The sequence below is a fragment of the Pelophylax lessonae genome (genome assembly GCF_965119305.1).
Source record: "Pelophylax lessonae genome assembly, chromosome: 1".
Lineage (NCBI taxonomy): Eukaryota > Metazoa > Chordata > Amphibia > Anura > Ranidae > Pelophylax > Pelophylax lessonae.
Window position 1 is genome coordinate 339,242,678 of NC_138768.1, and position 18,898 is coordinate 339,261,575.

General features: G+C 43.4%; 1 protein-coding gene across 1 annotated transcript in view; it reads left to right on the forward strand.

Annotated features, from left to right (window-relative positions):
* LOC309544226 (hippocampus abundant transcript-like protein 1) overlaps positions 1–18,898 on the forward strand; it is a 160,837-nt gene that overhangs the window by 95,115 nt on the left and 46,824 nt on the right. Inside the window, exons 4-8 of the mRNA XM_082243119.1 lie at positions 1,262–1,389; positions 4,206–4,320; positions 7,510–7,728; positions 8,965–9,078; positions 11,312–11,383. Of these exons, the coding sequence (XP_082099245.1) occupies positions 1,262–1,389; positions 4,206–4,320; positions 7,510–7,728; positions 8,965–9,078; positions 11,312–11,383 (648 nt within the window). The remainder of the gene's footprint in view (positions 1–1,261; positions 1,390–4,205; positions 4,321–7,509; positions 7,729–8,964; positions 9,079–11,311; positions 11,384–18,898) is intronic.

Sequence of the window (18,898 nt, forward strand, 5' to 3'; positions counted from 1 at the left end):
ATTATGAAACCAGAGATTATTTTTCTCTATTGGCTAATTAAAAAGGCCCAAAAACACTTAAAGGCTCGGTTTCCACTAGTGCGACTTGCGGTGCGACTTGACACATGTCAAATCGCACAGCAAGTCAAAAGCCATTGTTTTCAATGGGGCCCGTTTCCACTGCCGCGGCTTCAGTTGCGGCGACTTCAAAAGTAGTTTGTGCACTACTTTTGAGCCGTCTTCAGTGCGACTTCCCTCTATATACGAGGGACAAGTCTCACTGAAGCCGCAGTTTACTTTCGCTACGAAGTCGTGCTAGAAGTAGCACGACTTCGTAGCCGCACTAGTGGAAACCTAGCATAAAAAGGCTATACACAAATGCTCAAAAACACAATACTGTACTCAGGTATAAATGCAGCCTAAAGAAGTCCAATTTCTGTTGTCTACTGCTGCTACCACTTATGTTTGTTTGTGTGTATGAATCGTGTAGAGTAGAAGAGAACCTTTCCTGTATTGATGGGTTTGATGGCTAGTAGTCATCATGATGCACAAGAATGCATTGATGTGTACTGACATTACTGTTTACGTTTGATGGAAGTTATTTAGATTCTCCTGAACATTACTAGGTACCATGTCAGCTGAACCTGTTTTGACTTAACTGTGAAGTGCATCTGAAAGGAAATGTGTACTAAATCTAACAACTTGTCTCAGAAACATGTGATGGAAACAGCCAGTCCTATACAAATTGTGTACTAGTTTCTGCAGTGACATGAAGTGCATGAAAGCAGCGCAGGTTCGGTTTATAACCCCTCTATGCTAGTAGTGAATCTGGGAATGGTTCTTCAGATTGGTTTCTAGCTTTCACTGAACTAACAGCATCTTTGTGGTCTGAAGTAGCTTTAAATTGTCTTTGATTAGACCTGTAAATTTACAGAACTATTATAGAAATCCAGCACCATCATTTTTTATGAGACACTTTTAGGTTTTTAGGCAGGAATGGGAATTTTTATTATTGCTGTCTTTATCCCTATTGAAGAGTTGTTCAATTAATTTCTTTTCTCCTCACAGATGTCACTACTACATTAAGTGAAGAAATTTTTCTTCTGGGGACAGTAAAAAAAATCCTATTTTAGACCAAACTAAAAAACTATAAAGGGTTTTGGCTAGAGTTGGCATAAAAATGTGGTTTGTTGCACTGTCCTTGTCATTAAGCAGATTCCTAGTTATATTGCTGCCTATATATGTTTTCATTATTAATATTTATATTATTTTTTTCCTGCAGGGCTTCTTATCCTTTATGTGTGCTCCTCTCATTGGTGCTTTATCTGATGTTTATGGTAGAAAGTCTTTTCTCCTTCTAACGGTTTTCTTTACGTGTGTCCCTATCCCATTGATGAGGATAAGCCCATGGTAAGTAGCCAGATTTACTTTGAGCATAAATGTGTTTTTACTTTTGCACTTAATTAGCTGAAGATTGCTAAATATCTGGTAATGCTTTTTTAAAGCTATATAGCTAGCTACCACAAAGGACCCCATTTATTTTTTAACTTTATCTGCTTATCAGGATTTAAAACGCTGTTTATTTCAAACTGCATCTTCCTTTTTGAAGTCATCCATAAAATGGAGGCTGCAATTTGAAGCCTACAATGCCCCCCCCCCCCCCCAAATTAATTAAGTTACTTGAGCACTGCTTGCTTTAGAGTCCCAAAGCTAGCAAAGCAGATGGCATTTTTTTTAGCAGTTTTATAAATGTGTACTTAGCCCCCATACACACTGATTCCAACTTTAAAGTCATATGATTTCAAAGCCGCAGGTCAGTGTGACTTCATGCACAGATGTCTATGCAAGTCGCTGCTAATATTGCAAAAAAATAGTGCAGGAACCTTGTTTTTAAATCGGTGCTGCACCGCAAAGTCTGAGTCACACCAATTTGAACAGTTCCATTGCTGACAATAGGGTGCGACTTATCGTGAGATTTTTGACCTATCAAATTGCATGACCAGTGGCACCAGTGTAAGCGGGGGCTTAAAGTGGTATTAAACCCCAAAGCAAACATTTATTATATTGCAGTTTTAGATGTGATGGTTGGATCTTTTTTTTTTCTAGTTTTCTTTCCTTTTTTTCACCTAGCGATCTGGCAAGTTAGTCTTGTAGCAGTTAAAAGGTTGAGATGAACTATTTAACACTGACAGGGGTGCTTACAATGGTCAGCTTGCATTCATTTATGTAAAACCGTTAGCCCTAAAGGAAAAACAGTTTGCTGTAACTGTTTAAAATGTGTTAGCTTGAGTTTGTCTTCAATTTGTTCATCCAGATTTGATATTACTTCTAACACTCCCCTCCCTGCAGACTAAAAATTCTGCTGTCCAAAGGTGCCTCTGTACTCCACCTAGAGTGTAAGCAACCTAGGACAGGAACTGTTACACAGGCCATAGACGGTGCAAATTTCTTTCCTGCAAGAAAGAGAGTGTCTATTGCTGGCGGCTATAGCAGCTGCTTGCGATAATCACAAGTGAATCCGGCAAGCTGGTTGTACCCAACTTGATCGATCAACTTGGTACATTCAGCTTGCCCGCTAATGGTTTGAATCTCGGCCGGTTCCTACTGAACTTGCCAGGATACGAAGTGTGTCACCTGCATTACTGGGTATAGATCACTAGGTGAAACAGAGGGAAAAAAAACGAATGAAGCCACCACATCTGATTGTTTTGGTTTTGGGTTCTATACCACTTTAAGTTTTTTTTATCTTCAGTACTTCAAACGTAAATTGAAAGGTGGGTTCATGACATTCAAAAAGCTGCTAAATTTTTCCTCAGTGCTTTGTACATGCTTGTGGAACAGTATGCTCCGAGCAAAAGCATTTACACGTTAAAATGAATTTGCATATTTATTTTACCATGCGTTGTTTTAGTTATAAGTAATTGGGCAGTGGAAATGTCAGGTTCTTTCTAAGCCCCGGTTCACACTTGTGCGTGTGCGGGGTTCGCATGTAATGTCGGAGCGCACTGCTCCGACATTACATGCGATCGGCTGTGCGGTGAGAGTTTAGCCATACAGTTTGTATGGCTAAATTCGCAGCGCAGCCGCACCAAACACGCACAGGGACCCTTTTTTCTAGCCGCATCAGGATCGGATCGCACAGCGGTTCACACTTGTGCGATCTGATCCTGTGCGAACTGCACGATCGCACTGCGATATGCGATCAAACTGGGGGTGTCGTTAAGATTACATTGACACCCCCAGCGTATCGCATATGGCAGTGTGAACTGCCGGGGGTGCGTGTGCGATGCGGGAACAGGCTGCGGATTCGCAGCCTTCCCGCACTCGCATAAGTGTGAACCGAGCCTAAATGTAGTAGTTCTAGTAGTTCATAATGTGGCATTTAGCTAATATTTCTGTATCCTGGGCTAAACAATAGCAGTGTAACGGAGCTGACCATTTTAAACGCACTAACAAAGTGTTCCTTTTATATATTTATTTATTTTAAGTGCTTAAAGTGGAACTTCAGAAATCAAAATACCTGGTTTGAATGCATGTATGATACCGGCTTCATCTGGTTTGTGATTCTTGTTCACACAGCTCTAGCACACTACTTAGCCAGGAGAGTCAATCTACTTTTTCCTTTTTCTCATTGACAGGTTCCCGGGTCACCAAACTATTAATATTATACAGGATTTATATAGCGCCGACAGTTTAGGCAGATCAGTTTTCATATATTTCTACTGTGTATTTAGCTGCCAGCCTGGAATAACACTTTAAAGTGACCCTTTCACTTTTCTAAGCAAATACAGCCATCTGCTCCCTTCAATGCAAGAAGCTGAAAACTTACCTCTCTGTTGGGTGGCAAGTGATATCTTCGCTGTGTTGATCAGCTTTGTGCTCCGCTGCTATCCTGCCACTTCCAAGTATGTTGGATAGCATTTTGTCTGCTGGATTCCCTACCACTGGCTGGTGTGTAAATATACTGTATATGCTTAAACATCTTATTCCATTTTCAAGGGAATAAGATGTTAAAAATACATACACTGTACATGCCTGAAGTTAATCCAAATAATTTAAGTTGCATAGTATGTTCAAGTGCATGCCATCCAAGGTTTGAATTGTAACTGTGATTTTATTGAAGCTAAATGTAAAAAATATGGAGGATTACAGAACAAATATTTGTACAACAGTGAAAGCTGGAATTTGTCAGTGATGTAAACAGTATATTCTTTTTTTGGTTGCAGGTGGTACTTTGCTATGATATCAGTTTCGGGAGCTTTCGCTGTTACATTTTCAGTTATTTTTGCCTATGTTGCGGATATAACACAGGAACATGAGCGAAGTACAGCATATGGTCTGGTAAGTTTAATAAAAGCTATATTTCAGAAAAATACTATTGTGCATGTGTTAATAAAAAGATAAAAGCTATAGATATTACCCACTTGCCACGCACCCAAGGTAGTTGTACTGCGAAGGAGCGGCAGCTCCAGGCCAGATGACATACCTATAGGTTGCAGCCTTTCTTCTAAATTGGACACAGCAAATCATCGTAGACATGGGCCCTTCTTCTCGGTTCATAAGAAGTTGTTTCGTCCCTCAGGGTCGACTGACAAGGGAGCAGAGCCCTTCGGTGCTTCCTCTGGAGGATCCAAGCAAACTTGGTCTGGCAAGTCAAGTTCGGCCTTCCCCAGGTCCCTCAGCAGGAAGGTGCGCCCTTACGGTTTCGGGGGGGGGGGGGGGGATGGTCTTCGCTGGTTCCCAGACCCGTAGACTCCTCTGGTAGAAATTTGGTCCAGCTACAAAATTGAGTTTCGTTCTTACCCTTCAGTAAGGATCTTCTTTCCACCGCGCCCCCGGTCCGCTTACAGGCTGTTTTTGGGGCGTTTGGGTTTTTCTGAAACCTGTTTACAATCCCCAGGAAGGAAGGCAAGGTGTGTCCAATTCTGGACCTCCAGGTGCTGAACTGCTTTGTGCGGGTGCAGAAGTTCAGAATGGAGTCTGTTCACACAGTGGTGGCTTCCCTGCATCAGGGGATTTTTTTGCCTCCGTCGACATCGAGGACGCTTACCTTTACTTTCCAATATGTGTCGGTCTCCAGCGCTTCCTTTGCTTTGCCGTGGGAGAGGAGCATTATCCGTTTGTGGTGTTACCTTTTGGTTTCACCTCTGCTCCTTGGGTCTTTACCAAAGTGTTGACCCCGGTGCCAGCGTTGATAAACCAATGGGGGGAATCGTGGTTCTGGGCTACTTAGACGTCGTCCTTCTGCAAACGAAGTCTACTACTGCTCTGGTGGAAAACCTGGAAATCACAATACGAGCTTGAGGGAGTTTGGCTGAATTCTGAATTTTCAGAAGTCTGCTCTGGTTCTGTCTTCAAGCTGGCCTATTTGGGTCTGACTCTGGACTCGGCCTTAGCCAGAGTGATCCTTCCTCTGGATAAACTCCAGAAACTACAGGCTGCAATTCTTCCCCTGCTGTCCAGCAAATGGTCATCCCTCTAGACTTGCATCCCTCCGGACTGGGTGTGATATCTACCTTCGAGGCGGTTCCGCTTGCACAGTTCCATACGAGGTATTGGAGAGGGAGATTCTGATTCTGGCTAAATGGGACAAGAGTCCGCAGTCTCTGGACAATCAGACCGGGCTGAGTCGGGGAACGAAAGAGTCCCTGATATGGTGGCTTAGTTCTTTGGCGCTTCGGCTGGGCAAATCCTTCCTCCCCTATTAGAAAGTGGTCACCACGGATGCCAGCCTGTCCAGTTGGGGAGGCGTCCTCGGCAAATATTCTGCTCAGGGGATCTGGACACTGGAAGAGTCCATAAATCACATACAGAAAAGTGCAGCGCTAAATATAAAGTGAATACATATAACTGTGATAAAAACATCAAAATCATACAATTTCATAAAAAGTGAGTCCATAATTGGTATAACATGGTAAACAAAGGTGGAAAACCACAAAGTGAAGCTGAAATATTCAAGTGTCAAACTCATCAGTGAAGACAGATCCAGCACCAAAAAGAAAAGGCAAACGCGCTCACCAGATAGTATGGACCCAGATACCTTACAGTACAGTGAATCCGTAGGGTTCTGGAATAGGTTGCCTTGATCTCCGGATGGCACACCGATATAGGAAGTAAGCCAGAATACACAAACCTAGTGTAAAACTGCTTAAATATAATGTATTCTAATGGTAAAAACACCTACCAACATCTGTGGATAGCCAGCATGTATAAATCCAAAAGTGATAGGGGACAAGAGATTATGGGCTGACGCGTTTTGTCACAAATTACTTTTCAAAGAGATTCTCTTTGAAAAGTAATTTGCGACGAAATGTGTCAGGCCGTCATTTCTTGTCAACTCCTGTCACTTGGATTTATACCTGCTGGCTATCCACAGATGTTTGTAAGTGTTTTTACTATTAGAATACATTTTATTTAAGTAGTTTTACACTAACTTTGTGTATTCTGGCTTATTTCCTATATCAGTGTGCTATCCGGAGATCAAGACAACCTAATCCAGAACCCTACGGATTAATTCGATCAACCAGCATCTTTGATTGATTTTTCTCATTGGGGAGAAGTCTTAAGCTTGTATGACCCATCTACTGTAAGGTATCTGGGTCCATACTATCTGGTGAGCGTATTTGCCTTTTCACTTTGGTGCTGGGTCTGTCTTCACTGATGAGTTTGGACACTTGAATATTTCAGCTTCACTTTGTGGTTTTTGGGGTGTTGGTGCTTTGTGGGGGGTGCAGAGCTCCCCCTGCCCCAAAGCACCAACATCCCCCATGTTAAGGTCATGTGGCCTGGTATGGTCCAGGGGGGGGGGGGGGGGGCGCTCGCTCGTCCCCTCCCCCTTCCTGCCCTACCGGGCTGCATGCTCGGATAAGGGTTTAGTATGGATTTGGGGGGAACCCCACACAGCTTTTTTTTCTGGCCCTCTAAATCCACACCAGACTCGAAGGGCCTGGTTTGGAACCTGGGGGGGACCCCACGCCGTTTTTTTTCCCCCATTTTGGAGTTCCCCCTCAAGATTCTCAGAGCGCAAGTTGGATCATCCTGATCCGACTTGCAATGCGCCTTCCATTCAAATCAATAGGCTCCCATAGGGAACCATTGATTTGAACATAAAAAAAAAAACGTGGCCTAACGCTGTATAAGCAACGTTAAGCAACGTTATTCAGCCTTTAGCAGCGTCAGGCGTTTTTGCAGCTATAACGCTGGTCCTCAGAACGCCCAGGCCATGGGTTCTTCTTGCAGCTTAAAAACGCCTATGCCACTTACAGCTCAAAAACGTTTGTGTGTGCATGAGGCCATAGAATAACATGGAGGGGCGTTTTTTAAGCTGCAAAAAAAAAACCGCCTGACGCTCCTAACAGCAGCTGTAAAAACGCCCTGTGTGCATGAGGCCTTAAAGTATTTTTACAATATTGAATGTGCTTTCCTTGCCTTGCAAGATCCACTGTTGAAAATGTTGTGTTTTTGTTTACATGAACTTGAACAGCAATGTGAGCAACACCAGTTACAATAATGTGCGTTTTCCTACCAAAGGTGTCCGCTACATTTGCAGCAAGTCTGGTCACCAGCCCAGCAATTGGAGCTTACATATCTACGTTCTATGGGGATAATTTAGTAGTTCTTCTTGCAACTGTGGTGGCACTGCTAGATATCTGCTTTATCTTGTTGGTCGTACCAGAATCCCTACGCGACAAAATGAGACCCAACTTCTGGGGAGCGCAAATTTCCTGGGAACAAGCTGACCCTTTTTCTGTAAGTTCATGCTCTTTTTGGTAACCTTTGTGGGAAGTTGTGTAATATAGATTATGTACGTCAGAAGTAGACTGCGATTCTTTAATAAATAGTTTATTTTGAAAGGGAAATATATTAGCAAACTGTGTTTGTTCTCCCCAACATCCTAAATGTACAGTACTTTGTGCTTTCCAAAGCAAAAGCGAAAACTTGATCTTTAGCAGCACAGGGGGCACAGTGCAAAGGTGCTATAGAATGATTTAGAGCCGGTTCACACTGCCGCGACCTCCAAGTCCCAAAAATGAGAAAACTAGTAAAACTAGAGAGATTATGTTTGCGTATAATAACTCTATTATTACAAATGTAATGCCTGTAGGAAAACCAAACCATATTTACCAATTTTTAAGGGAGTAAATACAAAATGGAGATCAGAAATAAGCTTTCTAAAGTGTTGAACAGAGTTTGTTGAGATTTGTGAGTGATCACATGGAAAATTATTTGTTTTTAGTTTTATTGGTTTTATAAGTTTTTAAGATTTAATATATTTTTATTTTTCTCTGTTCGGTTAGTATGTTTTTTTTTTTTTTTTTTTTTTAATAATCTTAACTGAAACAGCTGGACTTTGACATTTAAAGTAGAACTATGGGCAAAACTTTTTTTTACATTTTGAATGACCCCTGTCAGATTTTATTTTTGTTTTCACCAACTGTGTCCTATTGCAGAGATTTACCTTCACTTCCGGTCCCATAGCGAAACAGGAAGTGAGAGGAAATCCCAGCAAATTAAAGGAGTTTCTTGGGGACGTCCAGGTCACCAGAACTAGTGTCTCCATTGGAAGATTTCCCCTCGATTTACTTTTCTGGGGACAACCCAAAATTTGGAATTTTCTTTCACTTTCAACAGTAATGGTAAACAGGACAAATAAGAGAGGCCGATTCTCCCAAATGGGGGTAAAGACAGCAATAAAAACTAAAAGGTGTCCTAATCCCTCTCCACTCTGTCCAAAACTAAAAAAAAAGTTTTGCCTTTTAGTTATACTTTAACACCTCCACCACCTGCTTTAGCTACATTTGTGGACCTAATTGCTTCGAAAGAAATTACTGTATATTAAAAAGATAAGAAAAAATATATTATGTGGGTATTTTCATCAACTTAGATATATTCTCCTTGCTTTGTTCACTTACATTTTTGTTATCGCAGCACCCTAAAATACTGTTCAATATAATCAAAGGTATTAATGTTAAGTTGTTCTTTCAGTCAATGAAGAAGATTGGGAAGGACACCACCGTGCTTCTCATTTGTATCACAGTATTCTTCTCCTACCTTCCAGAAGCTGGACAGTATTCCAGCTTTTTCCTCTATCTCAAGCAGGTGAGTGGTCACAGTGATTAGAATACTTCCAGAGGGTAAATACTGATAAACTGTTCAAATGAGCGGCTTAGGTGACTGCAGTTCTGTGAGTGCACTTGATTATCGGGCCCCCTGTGCCATTTTATATACGCTTTTTTTTTTTTTTTTTTAAATATTGGTTCAAGTGTCTTTGTATAAACATTTATTTAAGGTTAGGAGCCTGGACTGGCTCCTATGATAGACGTCACACATCCCAGTATTGGACCAGTGTGCTGTCTATCATAGGAGGCGGGACTTGGTCTGACTGCGTCCGCAGAGCAATTCAAATCCAAGCTGTGTCACAGTGGGAGATCCCCGCTCTGGGTGATCCGGCCCGCTCTCCTCTCCCTAATCCCGTGGACTGATGAGGCTCCATTGATAAGGCTGCATTGATGGGCGCTGGGAAGGCTACATTAAAAGGGCACTGGGCAGGCTGCATTACAGCAGGCGATCCCTGCTCTGTGTGATCCGGCGGCACTTGCCCCTCCTTCCCTTCCCCCCAAGGCAGCCCCATATTCGCCCTCAAGTTTTTTCCACTCACCAAATGCGAGCAGGTGATTGAAAATTTTGAGGACTGCTTAGTTTAAAGAACTTTCTATCAGCCTCAAATCTCCAAATTCCTACACTCTCCCTCACACTACTCACTAGGTATGCAGGGGGAGGGGACGTGTCCGCTTTCCAGGTCCACCACCACTGTTTTTTTTTTTTTTTTTTTTAACCGTCGCTAGTATGCAGACAGCCCTTGGCACACTATCTTTTACTGCTCAAACATGGGCTGCCTGCCGTACTGCGCCATAACAACCAATGAGGCTGTGTGACACAGCTGTCTGTGTCCTAGGACCAAGGACATTAAGGGACTGGGTCTGCCTATATCCTAGCATCCAAGGATGCTGGCAACAAAAGCCACCTACATCCTAGCAACCAAGGATGCTAGGCAGCTGGAACCACTTGCATCCTACCAACCAAGGACATTAGAACCACGCCCCTTTCCCCAGGTGAGCTCACTGACCAGGAAAGCATGGCAGCTGAGATCAGAGTTCATAACACCCACAAATCTAGCTTCTATTGGGAGAGGGGAGGAGAGGCTAGAAAGCAAGGAATAAACAGTACTTTCTTCACATTTCAATATCATTTTATTGGAGAAGGTAATGGACCAGTATTACATTTTTAATGCTTATGAGAATTTTTCTTAAAGGAGGACCTGTAACTTCTTACCAAAATGTCAGTATACATAACCCATAGTATGCTGCATATTTTGGGGTTTCTGCAGTCACTGCCATTGCATCGACACCCATTTTAGCAGTCCCACTGCAGCCCATTTCTGCAGTTACCGCACTAACTCACATTTTCAGATTTTCTGTGATTGCACTAGCTGCTCTCATTCCTGCAGTTACCACCAGCAACTGCACACTTCACTGAATGCCAGTGTGCTGACTCCGATTTGGCACCACTGCCGACTGCACTCACCACCACTGTACTGATGAGTACTCTACTCGCTAACTTCTGCACTTGCCACCAGTTCACTGACATGCACTTCTATACTTGGCACCAGTCCTAACTTCTTGCTAGGTTTCAGAAGATTTCAGATGGTAATAACTAAATAAGAAAGAACAGATGCATACATGAGTTCTGACTAGGTTTGGATAAAATAAATGCATATGTTGCCCTGTGTAAAAGGAATGCACCATGTTTCCATTTGAATGATCATGTTCTGAATTTCATTCCTGGTGGTATATGCACATACTGCTTAAAAAGCCCCAGAGCTTGACTGGAATGTTTTAGGTCTGGTTGATTTTTAAAACTGCGGCTCATAAACCGCTCATAGTTTTTGTCGTACTTTAGTATATCCCCATTTTCAAAACCTTTTTTTCTCCTGTTATGCATTTGGTGACAATGCTTGGATGTTGCAGCATGTTGGAGTAATAATTTGTTTTTGTTTTTTCAACACCTTACAGGCCAACTGCAGCTTTACCATCAGTCCCCAGTGTGTTTTACTTTGCAAGTACTTTCCTGTGCTTGAAATCACATGGTAAATGTGTTAGAGTGCAGTTCAGCCCTCCCAATATTCTTTGGAGCCGTAAATTGATTCACACTTGAGCGAACAGTAATATTGTAACATTTTAATGCAAGCCTGCAACTTTTATATTCATAATCTTCTTTTTTTTTTTTTTGTGTGTGTATAATTGAAGTAACCCCTTTTTTAATTTCATTGCAGATTATAGGATTTAATCAGGGCAGTATTGCTGCTTTTATAGCAGTGGTGGGAATTTTGTCCATTGTGGCTCAGGTATGTTCCCATTATTCCTCCTAGTATTTCATTATGTAATATATTACATGTTATTTCATGATAGTCTCAGTTCATAATGTATGCACTATATTCATTACGTGTTGTTTTTTAGCGAAAAAAAAAAAAAATGGACTTTTGAATTCTTTAACCACTTGCCGACCGCCGCACGACTATCTACGTCGGCGGTCAGCCCCTCACAGGCAAACTGACGTAGGTCTACGTCGCTTGCTTGTGAGGGTCTAGGGAGCGAGCGCGCGCCCCCGGAGGCGCACTCCCGCTCCCGCGTGGTCACGGACCCCCCCCCCCCCCCCCCCGCGTGTGACCGGCGTACCCGATGTCCGCCGGTCACTCTGCGATTGGCGGAGGAGAGGGAGAAAGTCAGGCGGCTTGTGTAAACAAGCTGCCTGTCATTCTCCCCTGTGTATGATTGATGATCATACGGTTCTACTATGTAGAACCGTTGATCACCGTTCATACAGCTGAAGCCACAGCCAATCACAGTAGAAAGCACGCCCCTAGGGACACACATAGCCCCTCCCTTTCAAAAAAAGTTAACCCCTTCACTGCCAGTGTATTTTTACAGTAACAGTGCATATGTATAGCACTGATTACTGTAGAAATGTCACTGGTAACCCCAAAAGTGTCAAAAATGTCAGTCAAGGGTCTGATCTGTCCGCCGCAATGTCGCAGTACCGCAAAAAAAAAACGCAGATTGCCGCCATTACGCGTTTTTTTTTTTTTTTTTTTACCAAACATAGGTAGCATAAAACAAATTGGCCAAAAATGTTAAAAAATTTTGATTTTTACATTTTTTTGGGGGGGAATTTCATATAAAAAAATGTGAAAAATATTGCTATTTTTGCAAAATTTACGCTCTTTTTTTGTTTATAGCGCATGATCAAAAAATCGCACAGGTGATCAAATACCACCAAAAGAAAGCTCTGTTTGTGGGAAAAAAAGGACGCCAAATTAGTTTAGGTACAGCGTCGCACGACCGCGCAATTGTCCGTTAAAGTCACGCAGTGCCGAATCGCAAAATACCCCCTGGTCGTTTAGCAGCCAAATCCTCCGGGGCTTAAGTGGTTAAAGTCATTACTGCAGAGAGATACTGAGTTAACTGCACACTTGTTGTTCTGAATTTCTTTTTTTCATTTATGCCAGAAAAGTCAATTTACAAAGACTTTACATGGGATCTTTCCAGGGCGACACTCCTTTTAAAGAATCAGCAGGTTACTGTCACTTCCAATACACAGCACATTAAACCACAGCGTTGGAGTCATGCCTGATCTCTGCTAGCACTAGCGGTTACATTTTTTGGTAGCGATTCAAACAGTCCTTGACAACCAGGTGCTTATATACGTGTGAGTCACTCTAGGTGCCTATAATTTTATTGGCCAAAATGTCCAAACAGAGGTACACTAGTGAAGAGGCCTACACGATTCTGAGCATGACAGATGAGAATGATGGGGAAGCCTCACTGTCAGAATCAGGCTCAGTTCTCGAACCTGTAGAGAGCAGCAGCACCCTGACAGAGCTCTGACGATGGAGTAGTGGTCCCTGCTAAGGTCAGGCATACCCGACCCCATTCTTCTGTTTCTGAGGTGCAACAACCTGGTGAACTGGCAAGCACCAGCGGCCTAGTACATCCTGGTCATAGTCAAACCAGCACAGCAGTAACACTTGGTGATGTGGCGAGTCCTATAAGTGCAGTTCAAGCTGGTGCTGTGGTTAGCACAAGTAGTGTCCCGCAACCACCAAGAATTTGAAGGCAGACCCGTAGAGCCCATAGTGTCCTTCCTGATGCACTTGCAAATCCTGATTGGGAGCCCATCAATTCTGCAGTGCCCGTACTCCTCCCCCCCCCCCCCCCCCCCCCCAATTCACTGGCCAACCTGGAATTCAGATGGAAACAGACTTTACTGCCCTATTTTTTTTTTTTATGAGCTGTTTTTCATGAAAGATCTTTACAGTTCTATTGTGGACCAAAGCAATTTATATGCCGATCAATTCATCACCGCAAATCCAAATTTGACCCTTGCCAGAGAATTTGCATGGAAACGTATCATTGTTTCTGAATTTAAAACCTTTCTGGGCCTAGCCCTCATCATGGGCATTAACTAAAAAGAGTGAGTTGTGGTCATATTGGTCCACTGACCCAATTCACTACATGCCCGTGTTCTCTGCTGCAATGGCAAGTACTGGATATGAGTAAATCTTGCGGTCCATGCATTTCAGTGACAATTAACTCTGTGGTTCTCGGGTTGACTCTGTATATGACCGGCTCCACAAAATTCAGCCTCTCATAAACCACTTCAACCAGAAGTTTTCAGCCTTGTATACGCCCCAACAAGCTGTCTACGTTGATGAGTCCTTGAGTAAATTTTCTGGCTGTCTTTGTTTTCAAACCATTTCTCCCCTGCAAGCGTGCCAGATATGGGGGTCAAGATGTATAAGCTCTGTGACAGGGCAACCGGCTATACATGTCGTTTCCGGGTTTACGAGGGAAAAAATAGCAATGTGGAGCCCCCCAACTGCCCAGACTACATAGGGAGCAGTGGCAAGATTATTTGGAACTTGGTGTCACCCTTATTCAGGAAAGGGGTGCCATTTATACGTGGACAATTATTACACAAGCGTGCCACTTTTTAGTCACCTTTTTAAATTTTTTTAATTGGCGCATGTGATACCGTGCAACCTGATCGCCAGGGCTTCCTCAAACGGCTTGTAGATTTCCGACTTAGATGTGGGGGGGGGGGGGGGTTGGGGGAAGAGGAGAGAGCCTGCTTGAAGTGTAATAATTTGCTTGCAGGGAAGTGGAGGGACACACGGAATGTTTTCGTTCTGTCCTCCATTCATGCAGATATAACAGTCCAAATTGCAATGGCGACTGGTGTTGTTGAGAAGCCCCTCTGTGTCCACCAATACAACCTTAAAATGGGAGGAGTGGCCTTCAACAACCAGGTGATGGCGCCGTACTTAATTGCCTGTAAGGCCAGAAGCTGGTACAAAAAAAGTGTCTGTATACTTATTCCAATTGCCTCTGCTGAACGCTTATATGCTATACAAAGCATCAGGAAGAAGTGGATCCTTCCTAAAATTCCAGGAAGAGATCATCACAGCCCTTCTGTATCCAAAAGGTGCTCTGGCCCAAATTCACAATCCAGATGTAGTGAGCCGGCTGCATGAGAGGCATTTTCCTGGATGTCCTCCCTAGTACCCCTTCCCAAAGAACACCCCAAAGAAGATGTCGTGTCTGTAGGAAATGTGGATATAGACTTGACACCCGCTATTTTTGTCCCTACTTTCCTGGCCAACCTGGTCTCTGCATCGAGGACTGCTTCCATCGCTACCACACACACTAGTAGAGTATTAGTATAGGGTACCGTACAGCACAGTCTAGGGCACACTTTTTCACATAGGGTCTCGAAAGAAGTTGGCTATTGCATTTTGAGAGACCCAAGCCTGGAACAGTTTTTTTTACAGTTACAAAAAAAGTTACAAAAAAAATAAAAAAGCCAAAAACAGTTGTTTTATTGAGTTAATTTTCTGTTCTTACTCTACTACTCTTTCTACTTTTATTGTACTTTATAATATACTGTTATACTGTAATGCTTTATTGTTACTCTGTTTTATTGTTTGCTTTGTAGGTGCGCCCATCAGTTGCAGCACTGATTTGTTTATTCTGACAGCAACAGCGTTTGCTCTCACCATATACGTAATCCTCGCTTAGGGTGTCTACTTTCCGAAAAGGGGTCATTTGGAGGAGTTTTGTGTTATCTTGGCATTTCATGGCCTCCGAAACTGTGATCGGTAGTGAGGAATGAAACCAACAATGATTGCCCTTAGAAAACCTGAAGGCAGTGATTGGTTTTTGGGGTCCTGTACGCGGCTAGACTGCCAAAGTCTCATGCAAGGGGTATCCCCATACTCAGGAGAAGCAGAAAGAATGTATTTTGGGGTGTCATTTCACATGTACCCATGCAATGTGTGAGCAATACAGTCAGGTCCATAAATATTGGGAAATTTACACAATTCTAATCTTTTTGGCTCTATAATGGATTTGAAATGAAACAAATAAGATGTGCTTTAATTGCAGCTTTAATTTGAGGGTATTTACATCCAAATCAAGGGAAAGGTGCAGGAATTACAACCGTTTTTATATGTGCCTCCCACTTTTGAAGGGACCAAACGTAATGGGACGATTGGCTACTCAGCTGTTCCATGGCCAGGTGTGTGTTATTCCCTCATTATCCCATTTACAAGGAGCAGATAAAAGGTCCAGAGTTCATTTCAAGTGTGCTATTTGCATTTGGAATCTGTTGCTGTCAACTCTCAATATGAGATCCAAAGAGCTTTCACTATCAGTGAAGCAAGCCATCATTAGGCTGAAAAAACAAAACAAACCCATCAGGGAGATAGCAAAAGCATTAGGTGTGGCCAAATCAACTGTTTGGAACATCCTTAAAAAGAAAGAACGCACCAGTGAGCTCAGCAACACCAAAAGACCCGGAAGACCACGGAAAACAACTGTGGTGGATGACCAAAGAATTCTTTCACTGGTGAAGAAAACACCCTTCACAATAGTTGGCCAGATCAAGAACACTCTCCAGGAGATAGGTGTATGTGTGTCAAAGTCAACAATCAAGAGAAGACTTCACCAGAGTGAATACAGAGGGTTCACCACAATATGTAAACCATTGGTGAGCCTCAAAAACAGGAAGGCCAGATTATAGTTTGCCTAACAACATCTAAAAAAGCCTTCACAGTTCTGGAACAACATCCTAGGGACAGATGAGACCAAGATCAATTTGTACCAGAGTGATGGGAAGAGAAGAGTATGGAGAAGGAAAGGAACTGCTCATGATCCAAAGCATACCACCTCATCAGTGAAGCATGGTGGTGGTTGTGTCATGGCATGGGCATGTATGGCTGCCAATGGAACTGGTTCTCTTGTATTTATTGATGTGACTGCTGACAAAAGCAGCAGGATGAATTCTGAAGTGTTTCAGGCAATATTTGCTCATATTCAGCCAAATGCTTCAGAACTCATTGGACGGCACTTCACAGTGCAGATGGACAATGACCCGAAGCATACTGCGAAAGCAACCAAAGAGTTTAAGGGAAAGAAGAGGAATGTTATGCAATAGCCAAGTCAATCACCTGACCCGAATCCTATTGAGCATGCATTTCTCTTGCTAAAGACAAAACTAAAGTGAAAATGCCCCAAGAACAAGCAGGAACTGAAGACAGTTGCAGTAGAGGCCTGGCAGAGCATCACCAGGGATGAAACCCAGCATCTGGTGATGTCTATGCATTCCAGACTTCAGGATGTAATTGACTGCAAAGGATTTACAACCAAGTATTAAAAAGTGAAAGTTTTGATTTATGATTGTTTATATGTAACATTACTTTTGGTTCCTTAAAAAGTGGGAGGCACATGTACAAACTGTTGTAATTCCTACACCATTCACCTGATTTGGCTGTAAATACCCTCAAATTAAAGCTGAAAGTCTGCAGTTAAAGCACATCGTATTTGTTTCATTTCAAATCCATTAATCAAATCCAATCTCCCTTGATTTATTCTCCCTGGAGAAGAGACGTGTGAGAGGGGACATGATGGCGATTTACAAATACCTCAACGGTGATCAGAGCATAGAAAAAAAACTATTCAGTTGCAAGGAATGCATGAGGACACAAGGTCATGCTATGCGTTTAGAGGAGAAGAGATTTAACCACAGGCTACGCAGGGGGTTCTTTACTGTAAGGGCAACTAGACTGTGGAATTCCCTGCCACAAATGGTAGTAACTGAGGGGAGTATGGCTATTTTTCAAAGACTCTTGGAGGTACATCTCAAGGATAGAAACATTCAGGGATATGAGAAATGAATATGTCCACACACACCTACACAGGTTGAACTGGATGGACTATTGTCTTTATTCAACCTCACCTACTATGTAACTATGTATTGTGGTGGTGTATAGAGCCAAAAATATTAGAATTGTGTCGATGTCCCAATATTTATGAACCTGACTGTATATAATTGAAGTGACGACTTTGTGTTAAAAGAGAAAATGGTAATTTCTTTATCGTCCATTGACAGACGCAGCCTCATCTTCATGAGCTGTGTGGGTTATGCTGCCACCTGCAGTACGTTAGTACAAAGTTTTTACATATACACGCCCACGGGGCTGTCCCTCCAGCCAACGCTCACAGACACAGCCCAGCACATCAATTTGTTTCTGCCCAGAGAAGGAGTAGGTAGGACCTAGGTTTCCTGCTGGGACTCCAGTCTGTTTTTTGTTTTCTTTTCAGAATACTTTTCTATTTCTCTTTACTCACTTGCTAGCTAGTGTTAAGGGAAGAATTTACTGGTGATATACAAGCAAAGATGCCGGCTGGAACTTCACACTGGATAATGTAGATCCTTACGGTCCCCCCAGCCTGGCCTACGTGCGTGAGCAGGTTATAGTCCCGCACTAGGCCTAGCCACAACAGTGCCCTTTTTCGGTTGGGGAAGAGCTTGCGAGCCGATGCTTCGCAGGGATGCGACGACCTGGAATGCGAACGCCCTGTGTCGCAGCATACCCCTCGGCTTGCAGCACCCCCACTTTGGTGGAAGGCAGTCTGCCCGGAGCGGAGCCCACCCGTTCCATGGTATGGCGAGTAAATCTGCCCCCCCTTGCCCCTGCTAGCCTTTGGGGGATGTGGGCCCTCTCCTGGTGATAATGGGATTTGTACCTCCTGAAAGATCCACCTGTTCCTGTGGGGGGGCTATGTGTCTGGGGCGCTGGGCTCCTTGGGGGGTGGGGGGGTGGCATTGTACCTTGAGCTTGCTGGTTTCTGTTGTGGATCCGGAGGCCTTCATGGTGTCGGTCCCTGGCTGCATGGCTCGCCTTGGGTGCCGCCATCTTAAGTGTGGGCAATGTAGTTTTTTTTCCCCCATAGACCTAGGGATTTCCCCATAGCTTCCTATTGCGACTGTATAGGCAACCATGTTTGTGTAGCCTTTGTGCTGCACTGAGCAGTGTGACCTTTCATTCAGGCAAGATCACTTTCTGTGCTCTGTTTCCTGCTGCTGGCCGAGGTAATTTCCTGTCTCTTTCTGCATGCTGCTGGAACGATCAGGAGGAATTTTCTCTGAGGTGGTACAGTACTAGGGTCCCTGCGGACATATCCCTGTATGCTCTGTTAGTTTAGTTTAAAGGGGATCTCTGCAGACTGCTGCGATCGGCTCCTCTTAAAGTGACAGTACTCCGTTTTTTGCAACTTGCAATATGGAGTCCCAAACTGTGAATTCACCCTCAGACTCTGTGCAACTCCTGGACAGTCCGGATTGCTGCCGCTGGCCGCGATTTCGGCAGCTCTGGAAAGCCTGGCGACCTAATTTGATTTAGCCATGAAAAAGTTTGATAGCCGATAACGGTCGCTGCCTTCTCCGCCTATGGAGGTGTCCTCTGATTTAGAGGATGATGAGGTTGCCCCGGATGCTCCCCTTCCTGAGGGGTCGCTGTCCT